This window comes from Gadus chalcogrammus, chromosome 6, assembly GCF_026213295.1.
Source record: "Gadus chalcogrammus isolate NIFS_2021 chromosome 6, NIFS_Gcha_1.0, whole genome shotgun sequence".
In the NCBI taxonomy this organism is placed as follows: Eukaryota; Metazoa; Chordata; class Actinopteri; order Gadiformes; family Gadidae; genus Gadus; species Gadus chalcogrammus.
Window position 1 is genome coordinate 20,071,827 of NC_079417.1, and position 12,757 is coordinate 20,084,583.

A 12,757-nucleotide genomic window follows, 5' to 3' on the forward strand; every position below is an offset into this window, starting at 1 on the left:
ACTCCCCCTTCCACCTCCTTTTTTCCCAGTCTTTTCCTCCAATAATCTGCATTTCACACAATAAGTAAGATCAGGAATTGATCATGTTGACTCGAGTTTGTGTGTGTGTGTGTGTGTGTGTGTGTGTGTGTGTGTGTGTGTGTGTGTGTGTGTGTGTGTGTGTGTGTGTGTGTGTGTGTGTGTGTGTGTGTGTGTGTGTGTGTTTGCAATTTAGTCTTGACTAGAAACCAGTATGCATGGCATCTATTTTATATTTTATGTGAAACAATGTACAATGTATTTGTCCCGGCTCAATAAACTTTTTATCTAAAATGTCTTCAACCAAGGTTAACGATATATTGGAGTGTACTGTTCATTTGATTTACTTACATTACCCACAATAAGATTGATACAAAATGACAATATAAGAATAGAACAACTTATTTTTCCATAACCAGAATTGTCATCATTTATGGTCCGTCCAAACACAGCATTGTTATGTTTTACCATCATAGTAATGCTTAAAGGCACTTTGGTGGTCACGGGTTAGAAAATACAAAATCTGTGTGTTTTAATCAAAATATTCCATTGGATAAGGATATGTTGTGTGCATAAGATACAAAAATATTGGTAACAATTTACACAACTTGCAAAAATTCATATGTGTATGATTTTCTGCCAGTATTGAGAACCTCACAAGAGACAATAATAAATATAACCGCAATCTGGTAAGGACAAATAAGGCTAGTTCACCTTTTTTTTAAATAGCACCACCCTTGGGTGCAGTACTACAATTTGGGTTTATGGGTAGTGGGGGGTATTGGTATCCACCTAATGATAGTCGTATGCTTTTTTTATACAATAACAAAATGATCATATAAGAAAAATGGGCTAACTGCTCCAAATTGATTGGCCAATATTTCTCAAATGGAACTAAATAAAACAAATTCTGTTTGATGATTTTTGTGAGGCTGGGTCTAAAGATTTTATGTGGCGATTTTGGTGAATCTTCGATTATTTTGGTAGCCTGTGAATCTTTTTATTATGTTTGGCTTCAATATGAAAGTGTGGGAGAGGTAAACATTTTTAGGGCATAAGGGTTTTACAGATGCATCTGATTCTAGAGATTAATATTATGAAAGAATTTTGAGTCCAGGTCAATCTGGTGAGGAGAAATAAGACTAATTCATGATTTTTTACAATAGCGCCAGCTTTTGTATGGGTAGTTGGAGTTATTATTAACCATACCTTAACATTTCAAGAGTTTTCGACTTACGGTATAGGCTGCAGTATGACTTTTACAGAATTAGAGGAAAAAGAACACGTTACAGAAACAAAAGGGGACCAAGCAGCTGTGCTGCTCAGACCCCTAATAATCAGAGATAATACAAGCATATACATCGTTTATATATATTTTTTCTATGAAGACATGCTCAAACGTACTTACAGGAGGAATAATTGGGTTGATTGAGCTGTGTGTTGATATGATTTATTCTTTAGGCACCCATTAGTTGAAAGAATTTTGAACAAGATGGATGGATGCGAGGAAAAAAGTTGATTGGTCATGTTTTAGGTTTTGTGGTTGACTAAGTGACTCCACACCCGACACAGACTCAGCTGACGGTGATTTGCTACAGGATCCATCAGTCAAAGATTCCAACCAAGAGTATGAGACCCATGGCTCCTTCCCGACCCTCGATGAGGTAGAGAATGGTCTGTTGATGAGAGAAGGAAGGAAAGTCTTTCAGGAAAATCGTACTTCCCAAGTAGGACATTTTTTTAAATGATTTTCTCCCTGAAGTAATTCATTTTGGGCATTTCTTTAACACAGCACAGAGACATGAACATAACAACAATGCATGAGTGAATGGATGGAGGAATGAATAATTGAATGAGTGGTTGAATGAATGGCGTTACTGTAGTTCCATGGGTGAATAAGTGTTGTTACCTGAGGAAGTGATGAGTGATTCTCAGGCAGGGGGTTTAGTTAGCCCAACAGACAGGCCAACAATAAGTGCAACGACCGCAATCAGGATCAATATTGCAAATGCAAGGAAAACAAATTTCTGCCAAGCAAAGAAAATGTATTTAAGTAGAGTTCACATAGAAGTTCACAATCATTTTGTGTTACCTTTGGATTGGAAGGCTGGAGTTTAAATGGGGTTATTATGCCATCAGGTGTGAGTGTGATTAGCCATTACAAGCCATTTGAAAATCTTCTCTTCCCTGTGCCCTAGTGACATCACAAGTGGGAGTGTCAACCTAGAAGCATGATGGATTGATAAGCTACATTTGCAGTCCACTGGGTAGGCTGGTAGACTGGTCTATCCAGAATACACCTGGACACTCCAAGTGAGATGTCACAAAAACACAAGAAAAGGCAGAATTTCAAACGGCTTGTAATGGCTAATCACACTCACACCTGGTGGCACGATACCAGCCTTTTAAGATGAACAGACATGCTACCTCTTTTTAAGAGACAGTCTACTGTTGACTACTAAGACATTTGGCCGACACTCTTGTCCAAAGTCACAGTGATTAATATATCATCATATAGGGGTTATCACCACGCTTAAGGAGGCCAACAGGTAGACCAAGGACATCAGGGATCGAACACAGTAACTTTTAGTCTGACGCCCTATAGATACTACTAAGGGGGGGAGGGATAAGGGTGAGGCTATACAAAGTCTAGGTGAACTGTGCAGAGCAGAGCGCAGAGACCACAGTTAGTGGTCCATGGTGGGTTGAGAGTGAGGATTCATACCCTGCGTGACTTCTTCTGGTACCGCACAGCCTTTTTGGTCTCCTCCTTCGCCATGCCGATGTACTCAGCGGCAGTTGAGACGTTCTTCTCAATGTTGTTGACCATGTCCCCCTGCCAATCCCAGCCAACAGATTAGAGGTTCTGCTCAAATCCATGAAGGGGTCGAGTTACAGCATGAAACATCATACATACTGCTCAATTATAGATACCGTAGTGGAAGTTGAAGTAAGGATCAGGGACAATGTTAGTCATCAAAATCGGTGTGTTTCAATCAAAATATATATGATATATATATATATATATATACCATATGAATTTTTATATAGATTTATATATATATATATATATATATAAATCTATATAAAAATTAATATGGTCAGGATTTTCTGTCAGCATTGAGAATTTAGAAGTGTATTGTTAAAGCACGATGCACAATACACGTTGATAAATTCTAGATATGCATGCACAACACTGTCAGATGGGAGATCAGTTTTTAAGTTAGGATCAGGGACAGTGTCAGTCAGTATTAGAGGAGTTATCGCCTACCTGGGTCTCCACCATCAGGGCCATGTCCATGAACATGGTGCGCAACTCTCTGATGCTGGCCTCCAGACGAATGATGTCCTGGTGACGCGACTCGATCTCGTTCAGCGCCTGCCGCGTGATTTGAGAATCTGAAATAATCTGGGGAGGGTTGGAAAGAAAGCCCCAAAGTCACAACACTGGCGATGTTGGGAATCTGTCTTGATACTTTTGGGCGTTTATTTCCCCGCCACCAGGAAGCGCTGTTGCACCGTGTGACACATACCGAACATGCCCAGTGGTGTGAACTTACATTAGAAGTGAAGATGGATGGATTTCCGCATTCTAGCATGTCCTCCAGCTCTTCGTTTGTGGTCACTCTTCCAGCTGAAATGATATTCCACTTTATAGTTAATTATACAACAAGTAGGGGAAAAGAAGGGATCTGCCCACGCTTAAAAACAGACTTGCTAACCAATTTGTTAAATTAAAAGGTTAAGGGAAAATTGGATTCAATATAAAATGTTTATGTATCGTATATATTACAGAAAGTATATATATTTTGCTTTACTAATGACAAAAGTCTGTATTCGCGAAACTGATAACTATATATAACGAGTTGATATTTAACAGGAAGGCCTCATTGCTTTTAACTGTAAATTGATTGTGCTATTTTCTCATTTCCTGTAACCCCAGAGCACAGCAAAGAATATAAGCAGACACACTATTTGAACAAACACAATATGAATGAAATGAGAAGTTACATATTAATTATGCCGTTATTGCCATGTCAGTGTCATGTTTTTGCAAATCTGCTGACAATGCCATCTGATTAACACAAATGATGGACATAATATAATTTCTTCAGGAAGCAATGCAATCAAATCCTTTAGCGGGGCAAAGGAGCTGTTGTCTTGTCTTGGTTCCTCTGACAGTCAGGTTGCGATGGAGGAACGTTGGGACTTGTTCCCGCTCACAGACAAACAGCTGGTTCATAAACAGAGCGCTGCCCCTGCCTCACTCTACACTTACTATTCCACTTATTCCCTACAGAGAGACCTGTTTCTCTGGAGGTATCTGTGTTGTGTCGAATGCACACTCACACCCACACCAACACGTGTACACACACACACACACACACACACACACACACACACACACACACACACACACACACAGACACAAACATGTGCACACACACACACACACACACACACACACACACACACACACACACACACACACACACACACACACACACACACACACACACACACACACACACACACACACACACACACACACACACACACACAAACATGTGCACACACACACACACACACACACGCACACACACAGGAAAACAGGTACGCACACACTGCCACACAAACATGTGTACACACACACGCACAGATCTGTGGCTCAATGGGCATGCCAAGTCATGTGACCCTGTTGTAGCCAGGAGACTAGGGTTACAGGAGCCTCGGAGCCCTATGCTGCGTTTCCCAGGCAACGCCAGCTATTGCCGTGTCTCCAGTGTCGAGCTCCTCTTCCATGCCGAGGGTGAAGTTGTGGCATGCTCTTGTTAATGCGTGCCATTGGGACCGCACCAGCCTGTGTACAATTTGCTTCACACACACACACACACGCTTAAATGTTGCATAACTGGCATGCAAATAGCAGCAGGAATGTAAGCAGTAAGTAATGTTGTATGTGCCTGTTGTGATTTTGTAGTTCACAACTGACATTTAGACATTATACCTGGCCGAATGTGCTCCATAAAGTTTGGAAACTGCAGTTTTATTCTAAGTTGTAGGATGGGGAAACTGATGATGCTGATGATGAAAAGGAGGAAGATGATGATGATGATGATGATGATGATGATGATGATGATGATGATGATGATGATGGTGAATATTCCAGAAAAAGGGGCTAGTACCCGCATGGGAACAGGGCTGGAGATGTTTTTGGCAAAATAAAAAAGACAGAACTTTAACCACATTGAAACATCTCCTGTATTTTTAAGTAAAAAAATAAAAATTCCTGAAGAGACTTTAGAAAACCAATCATCTCTTTGATGCTTCAGCTCCATCAGGTTGTGCGTCCAGAGGAAAGCACAGGAAGCCTATTAGGTGTGGTCCATGTCCGGTTTCCTGTCCCGAACGTGCTCAAGGACACGGTTCACTGCTGTCTAATCTCTGCGGTCATTTGGAAGAATTAAGCTTTGTGTCCCTGCTCAAATTAAAATAGAACATCTTATAATGTTATGTCCATCTTATCATGGAACGTTCTCCAACAACTACCTGTTATAAGTGATGCCCATAAAAGGCCTGCATCAGAGGGGCATCTGTGGGTCAGTTCCATTTATACTTTATACTCACTTATCTCGAGCTGCCTCTGGATCCTCCCTTTGCTCCTTTCCCGAAAGGACACTTGAGTCTCGTTGTACATCATCATAACCTCCACAAATCTCCTGGAAAGCACCGTGTGCTGGGTACAGGGGGAGATGGAGAACCCCCCACACACACAAATACACACACAGAGCCATACACACATAAACACACACACACACACACACACACACACACACACACACACACACACACACACACACACACACACACACACACACACACACACACAAACACACACACACCATAGCCATACAAACACACACACACACACATAGCCATTCAAACACACACACACACACACACACACACACACACACACACACACACACACACACACACACACACACACACACACACACACACACACACACACACACACACACACACACACACACACACACACACACACACACACACACAGAACCATACACCCACACACACAGGTGTCACTGCAGGAGAAGAAGAAGACTGCTTCACGATTGATGTTTTTTTTACACGTTAATATTCCTGCAAATTGGATACTGAGTGGAGGACAACATGTTGATCCATACTGTCTTTACAGCTAACACAGAACAGCTGTAAATATATCTGCATTTTATGCTAGTGTATAGTACTATGAAAAGAAAGTCAAGTAGAATCGAATGTCATCACTGAAGACCCACTCACCTGTGTCTTCTGGATCCGGTGGTCCACTGAGGTTCTGTGGGCCATGTCGTCTTGAGGTAGGCTGAGCTCAATCGCTGTGTGACAACAACACATCAACAAACAACAGAGTTCCATGAAATGAAAAGAGTTGGAATGAACCCTGGTAATGGGGACTGTGTTGGGATAGAAAGCATTGACCACCCTGTGGGCTTTAACTTACACTTGAGTTTAGCCCGCACAACGTTGGCAGTCCCTTTGATGTCATTGGTCAGCCTGTTCAGTCCCTGCTTTGTTGCTTTTCAGGGGAGGAAAAACAGTTAAACATCAATACCTTAATTTGGTGTGCCTGACGTACAGCCGTCACAATGTAGCATTTATACATGCATTGTTGGCCTGCCTGGTGTTAATATTACACTAGATAAGACTGCTGCTGGTCACTTGGCAACATGGACGTGACACCAGAGTTCAGCCCCCTTATGTTCTACACCTTACTCTGTCCATGTGAGGTTGAGTTCATCACCATCACCCCATCTACCAGTGACACATAGGCTAATGTCGGTGGGTTCCAGTAAGGACTGTGGGAATATTGACAGTGCTGTGGCTCATCATGGCGACTCCTCAAGATCAAGATCATCCAAGTACTTTCCTGGGACCTCCAGCACTGACAGCTGCACCTGCTCTGCCCTAGCCCCTGCCTGACTCAGAGCCAGTCTCAGTGTGAAATGTTTTGAAAAAGCCCTTTTCTATTATTTCAAATGACCTGGTATATGGTATCTGTACCATTTTAAATGTACGTGATCCTTGAATACAAAGAGTACAATAGTATGACAAGTCCTTAAAGTGGGTGCGGGACCCAGACTTGAATCACTGTGCTTATAAATAAACTAGGATGACCTTTTTTAAAAGAATCTTTTTACAAAATAAAGCACCAAAAGTAAAGAGACTTAACCTCTGGGCAAAGGAACTGCACTTCATACACACGTCAGCCAGGCACACCTACCAGAGGAGGACCAAGAGAAGGAAGTGTAGGGCCACACACGTTCCAGCCCATTAGGCCTACCCGAGTAGTCCAGACCGGCTTATCGTTAGGAGATAGGCTCTTACCTTCATCTGGGTTGGGCGCCGACAGGATGGTGCTGTGCATCTTCCTCACCTCCTCCACTTGATAAGCGATGTTGTCAATAAGCCCTCTGACGTCTTCCACCTATAAAGGGGGGTCAATTAAATACTCTTTGAAAACGTTTCATGATTATGATCATCCATGGCTATTATTACTCACTCTTCTGAAGAATCCTTCCATAAAACAATCTCTGTCCACCTCCACCTCCTCCTCAACCTGGGTGCAGTTCTGTTTGACATAATTGCAATTTCGTTGTTATCAATGAAAACGCAACTATAACGTGACAGGTTCAACCGAGATGGGTGTAGGGTATCCTGGCCGAGAGAGCAAAGTGCCTCGCTAACTTACAGCGGCGAACTCCCCAAGTCGGTCCTTCATTACACCGACCGCCTTGGTTCAATAACTCTATTTCTAATGTTCTTCTATTTAATAAGCATATTTCTTCATGTTGGAGCCCTGCCTGTGCCCCACAACTGGGCACGCGTGTCGGGGCTCAAATGGAGACTGTTTGGAGGTTCGGTTTGTTGACGACAAAAAATAAATATGCAAGAAGTGGAAAGTTACTTTTCCGTTCGATGGTTCAAAGGTTAATTATTTTTAAAAAGAAAAGCTTAAAAAAAAGTGTAAATGCTCCCATTTATCAGCGATATAGTCCTCTTCTCTGACTCTGAGGCGTTTGGCAACACCTCTTTGATCGCAAACGCCTCACTACCACCACCAACACCACAACTTCCACCCTTCCTCATAGCCTCTCCATCTTCTCTCCCCCCAGACACTCTCTCTCTCTCTCTCTCTCTCTCTCTCTCTCTCTCTCTCTCTCTCTCTCTCTCTCTCTCTCTCTCTCTCTCTCTCTCTCTCTCTCTCTCTGTTCTCACTCTCATCTCTCTCATCTCTCTCGTTCTCCTCTACTCTCCTCTCTCTCTTCTCTCTCTCTCCTCTCTCTCTCTCTCTCTCTCTCTCTCTCTCTCTCTCTCTCTCTCTCTCTCTGTTCTCACTCTCAGACATATGTACACAACGAAGAACTCGGACCAGCTACGTTCCAGTCGTTAATAACGTTGAACCACATGAGGTCGCTGTTCCCCCAGTGATTGATCTTGGACGTCCTTTGACAGGCAGGGGTGTAGAAAATGCTAACGCAGAAAGGACACCTTTTGGGATTCATAGAATTTGCAGTAGGCTCGTTTTGGATTAATGGAACTTTTAATTAAAGTGAAATAGTCAACGCATAATCTTACTACAAAAAGTGTGCAAAATGCAATAGGCCTACTTTTACAAGCTTTTAGACCAACTCTAATGAGAAGGACGTCTAGCCTACTCAACAACAATTACGACTAATTTACAAAATATACGTGAGTACAGATACACTAGGTCAGAAGTCAGTATTGTTTTTTTAAAGTAGCTATTTTTGCAACTCTGATGCCTTTAGGTCTTAGTGAAATTGCTCAACTATCATATTTGGAACTGCATTTCCATGTTGCCTTGCCATTGGGCGGGTTGTGATTCTCTGTAAATTATCCAACAGGCTGTTTAATCTAATCAGCAGAGCTCATGTTTATGCTCTTTATTGTGTCTAACCGGCTTCTTAGACATAATCTCCAATTACGCACAAATAATGCGCATTTACGCACGTCCCAAACGCCCCACCTCTGCCCCTGCAAAAGTGACATCACGTGCAGAATTCCCACATCCAGGCGAAGGACTCAGTGAGGCAGATCTGACTGACTGCTCTTGGTGGGACTTCAAGTCACAGATGCGGAGCAAAACACAAGAAGAAAATCCATCAGTTCCAGTAACAGAGAATACACCTCGAGAAAAGGGGATGCCAAACTTGGAGGACCGGTGATCCTGTCATGAATCGATACATCCCTTCGTTGTTCTGCCGATTAAAAGAAGATTAATTAACTTTTTACGCAGTGATTAGGTGTCAGACACGAGGACTGATCGAGTTTTTATTCCAGCAGTTTGGAATAATGTGTGACGGAGCCCGACTGGATTTTGGTTTGGGAATTTGATTCTGAGATCATTCGTGTGTGATTGGAGTGATTTCCCACAGCTATGGATCTTCTATTCCAGTTGAATGTATTAATCACGCTCGTCTCTCTTATCAAGGTAGGTTAAGTGATTAAATATGTGACACACAATAGATGTCCCTTATGGTTTATTTTTTCCTCTTGAAGAAAGTTCTAGATCCTTTTCTTTCTTCTTCACAGGTTTATGGCCAAGTAGTGCAACCTTTCAAGCATCCAGGTAATCCTATTAATAATAATAATAATAATAATAATAATAATAATAATAATAATAATGATAATAATAATAATAACAATAAAATAATGATAATAATATTAATAATGTTAATAATAGTGATATAATAATGACATGATTATTATGATTATTATCCATGACTTTATTTCTGATTCCACTACATCTACCATTTCTAAAGCCGTCCAAAGCTGCTGTTCGGTTTATTGTTGATTAATGTTTAATGCCATTAAAGACTAGGGTTGTTAGAGATCCTGTATGAGAGTGTCCTCCCAGGCCTGTGTGACGACATTGCTGGGGCTCTGCTGCTTGTGGGGACGGGGTCCCTCTGGCTTAACCCCATGAACCTTATGGATTGCAGGCCTCAAGGTGTTGGCCACGGCCTCACACTACTGGCCGCTGGACGCTGTGGACGCAATCCATGAGCTGTGGGACCAGATTGGAAACAGACCCGGTCATATCAATGGCAGCAATATAAGTATGTGTTTAATATTACTGATCAGCGGTAGGGTCAGGGGCTGGTTGGTGGTCGCCTACACTTCACTTCTTCATGCATGGTCTACTCGGATGGCCACCCGCTTGTAGAATCACTGTCATTCTTCTTCACTCAACCCCAGAAGTTCAGGGCCCTAGAAAATGATTGTAGAGAATCGTCCCTCCGTGTTTGTTTTTTTGATAGTCAAATGTTTTGAATCGTGTTGCTCAGATCCGTCTTGGTTTTAGACATACCAGAGCTGAATAGTTCCTTAGGAGGGACTTCTCGGTATAAGGGGAAGCCCTCAGCATGTCCTTATATTGCCACCCAAGTCTTACCCATGCCTTGCATCACATCTATGCCTCTCCTGGTTCCTCTGTTTCTCCTGTTGTCCATGTTGTATGTGTCACCACATTGTTGTTTATTTTTGCTCTCTCTCTCTCTTTTCTTTCTCCTTCTTCTCTGTGTCTCTCTATCTCTCGTTGTGTCCAGCTCTCAGAATCCACAACCACACTGTGCTCCCTTCCTCACATAACTCTTCCTATGTGTATTCCAATGACTCTGCCTACACTAACATTTCTGCGACCGTAGGTGAGGAATATGTCTGCCCACTGAAAGCACACCTTTTTCTTCACTGCATTTTGTCACCCGCCACCACTGGCCTGTGTTTACTGCATGTCACCGGGAAGAGCCATGTAGAACTAAGGTTGTGTGAACCCTGTTTACTCTATTTTGACTTTCACTTTTAAGACTAAATGCTTAGGTTATTCATCCCGGCAGATTCATGATGAATTTAATAATCCATGTTTATGTATTATGTATTTTTTAATGGTTTGGAAGAAGAAAACTTCATAGAGAGTAGGTTGATTCGTGAGAGATCTCTTTGCTGAAATTTTCCATTTTTGTTTGCCCCCCCGAAATCACTCAATAAATACTCAATGTTACTTATGTATCTCCTGGTTTTCCTGCAGACATAGTTGAAGGCATGGTTAATAAAGGTATCTTTCTGAATGGAGACAACGGAGGCACATTCCTCCATTTTGGAAGCTACCAGAACTCCTGCATCAGTGACCCTATGCTGTGTGGACCTGAGGGTAACCACAAATACATATGCTGTGATGGCAGAGCTGCCCTGCCACTGCTGACATGACAACACTACCTCTTCATCTTCATCTTCGCCATCGTCTTCTTCTTCTTCTTCTTCTTCTTCTTCTTCTTCTTCTTCTTCTTCTTCTTCTTCTTCTTCTTCTTCTGCCTTCTCTTCCTCTGCTTTTTCTTCTTCTTCTTCTTCTTCTTCTTCTTCTTCTTCTTCTTCTTCTTCTTCTTCTTCTTCTTCTTCTTCTTTCTCTTCTGCTTCTTCTTCTTCCTCTTCTTCTCCTTCTTCTTCTACTTCTTCTTCTTCTTCTTCTTCCTCTTTTTCTTCTTCTTCTTCTTCTTCTTCTTCTTCTTCTTCTTCTTCTTCTTCTTCTTCTTCTTCTTCTTCTTCTTCTTCTTCTTCTTCTTCTTCTTCTTCCTCTTTTTCTTCTTCTTCTTTCTCTTCTGCTTCTTCTTCTTCTTCTGCTTCTTCTTCTTCTTCTTCTTCTTCTTCTTCTTCTTCTTCTTCTTCTTCTTCTTCTTCTTCTTCTTCTTCTTCTTCTTCTTCTTCTTCTTCTTCTTCTTCTTCTTCTTCTTCTTCGTATTTAAACATGGTGTACGGTTTGTTTGACTTGTATTCGTCTTCCACACGATGTGTAGGGATTACGTTCTCCTTTTTCTGGAAAAATCACGAGGCCCAATCTCGCTTCGCCATCGCCTCCGGTGGGAAGGTGATCTCCAACGGGTTTTCTGTCTATGCTAATCATTTCGGGGGATACGTGGAGTTCTACACACGAGGCAACAGTCAGAGGTGGAAGGTCAATATCCGCATCCCGGGTATGTAACGATCTGAGAATTTACCAAACCATCCACAAAGAATGTATTTTGGTCTTTTTGGGATTTCTTGTTGTTTGACTATAAACTATATGCAATTACAGACATGGGTTGGGTGATTGCAACCAGATGGATCCCATGTTTATAAATCACTTGCAGTTCCCGTCTTGGCTGCCATTTGTCAGTTAGCGTTGCAGATGATGGATGCAAATGGGAACGTACAACAAGGATTGAATGCCTAAACATTGAATGCCTAAACAACATGTTTTCATACTTGGTTAATGGGATATCTTGAGAAAATCTTTCGAAACTAAGCGAGGGGAAGATTTATGAAATGCGCCTTGTGCGGTTAAAATCGATCGATTGTCCCGGGAGAAGTCGATCCTAGATCACCTGAGGTAAAGACATCTGTCATGGTGTCCCGACAGATGGGTTGGATGATGAGTGGTAGTCTATCTGTAGAGCATGTTTTCTTTTAATCCAATACCACACAGACCACATAGATAGTGTTTTGGCTGTTGTGTCCAAGGCAGAAGTGTTTTCAGACAGTGAAGCAATTGCGTTATGGGATTTTCATCGCAAGTCAGTTCCTATTCCTCAGTTGTAAACATGAAGCCCAGGGCAGGGGGAGAGAGGGGGAGGGAGGGGGAGAAACAGAGAGAGGGAGAGAA

General features: G+C 42.1%; 2 protein-coding genes across 5 annotated transcripts in view; one reads left to right on the plus strand and one right to left on the minus strand.

Moving 5' to 3' along the window:
* Nucleotides 1-246: 246 nt before the first annotated feature.
* On the minus strand, nucleotides 247-8,194 carry LOC130384118 (syntaxin-2-like). Of its 2 annotated transcripts, XM_056592163.1 has the most exons (11): nucleotides 7,793-8,194; nucleotides 7,604-7,672; nucleotides 7,429-7,528; nucleotides 6,545-6,619; nucleotides 6,346-6,419; nucleotides 5,647-5,755; nucleotides 3,579-3,652; nucleotides 3,290-3,427; nucleotides 2,744-2,854; nucleotides 1,928-2,045; nucleotides 247-1,694 (listed from the first exon to the last, which is right to left on the minus strand). In XM_056592163.1, exons 1-10 carry the CDS (start codon nucleotides 7,820-7,822, stop codon nucleotides 1,950-1,952), a joined length of 876 nt encoding a protein of 291 aa, XP_056448138.1. In that variant the 5' UTR covers nucleotides 7,823-8,194; the 3' UTR covers nucleotides 247-1,694; nucleotides 1,928-1,949. The 2 variants fall into 2 exon arrangements, with proteins under 2 accessions (XP_056448138.1, XP_056448139.1); XM_056592164.1 differs by lacking the exons at nucleotides 7,604-7,672; nucleotides 7,793-8,194 and having other exon boundaries at nucleotides 5,647-5,738; nucleotides 7,429-7,519.
* Nucleotides 8,195-9,147: 953 nt separating this feature from the next.
* Nucleotides 9,148-12,757, plus strand: part of adgrd1 (adhesion G protein-coupled receptor D1) — a 34,968-nt gene continuing 31,358 nt past the window's right edge. For 2 of the 3 annotated variants that reach the window (XM_056592160.1, XM_056592161.1), the window contains exons 1-6: nucleotides 9,148-9,553; nucleotides 9,655-9,691; nucleotides 10,065-10,181; nucleotides 10,671-10,769; nucleotides 11,150-11,272; nucleotides 11,913-12,089. In XM_056592160.1, the coding sequence (XP_056448135.1) occupies nucleotides 9,500-9,553; nucleotides 9,655-9,691; nucleotides 10,065-10,181; nucleotides 10,671-10,769; nucleotides 11,150-11,272; nucleotides 11,913-12,089 (607 nt within the window). In that variant the 5' untranslated portion in view covers nucleotides 9,148-9,499. The remainder of the gene's footprint in view (nucleotides 9,554-9,654; nucleotides 9,692-10,064; nucleotides 10,182-10,670; nucleotides 10,770-11,149; nucleotides 11,273-11,912; nucleotides 12,090-12,757) is intronic. The other variant, XM_056592162.1, reaches the window with a different exon arrangement.

What these genes read in the sequence shown, in the direction of transcription:
- LOC130384118 (XM_056592163.1), bottom strand. Translation starts at nt 7,822, where the DNA reads ATGAAGGACCGACTTGGGGAGTTCGCCGCT. An exon ending in TGGAAGGATTCTTCAGAAGA is followed by an intron (nt 7,529 to 7,603) that starts GTGAGTAATAAT and finishes CCCCCTTTATAG; the next exon opens with GTGGAAGACGTCAGAGGGCT. An exon ending in CATCCATCTTCACTTCTAAT is followed by an intron (nt 3,428 to 3,578) that starts GTAAGTTCACAC and finishes AACCCTCCCCAG; the next exon opens with ATTATTTCAGATTCTCAAAT.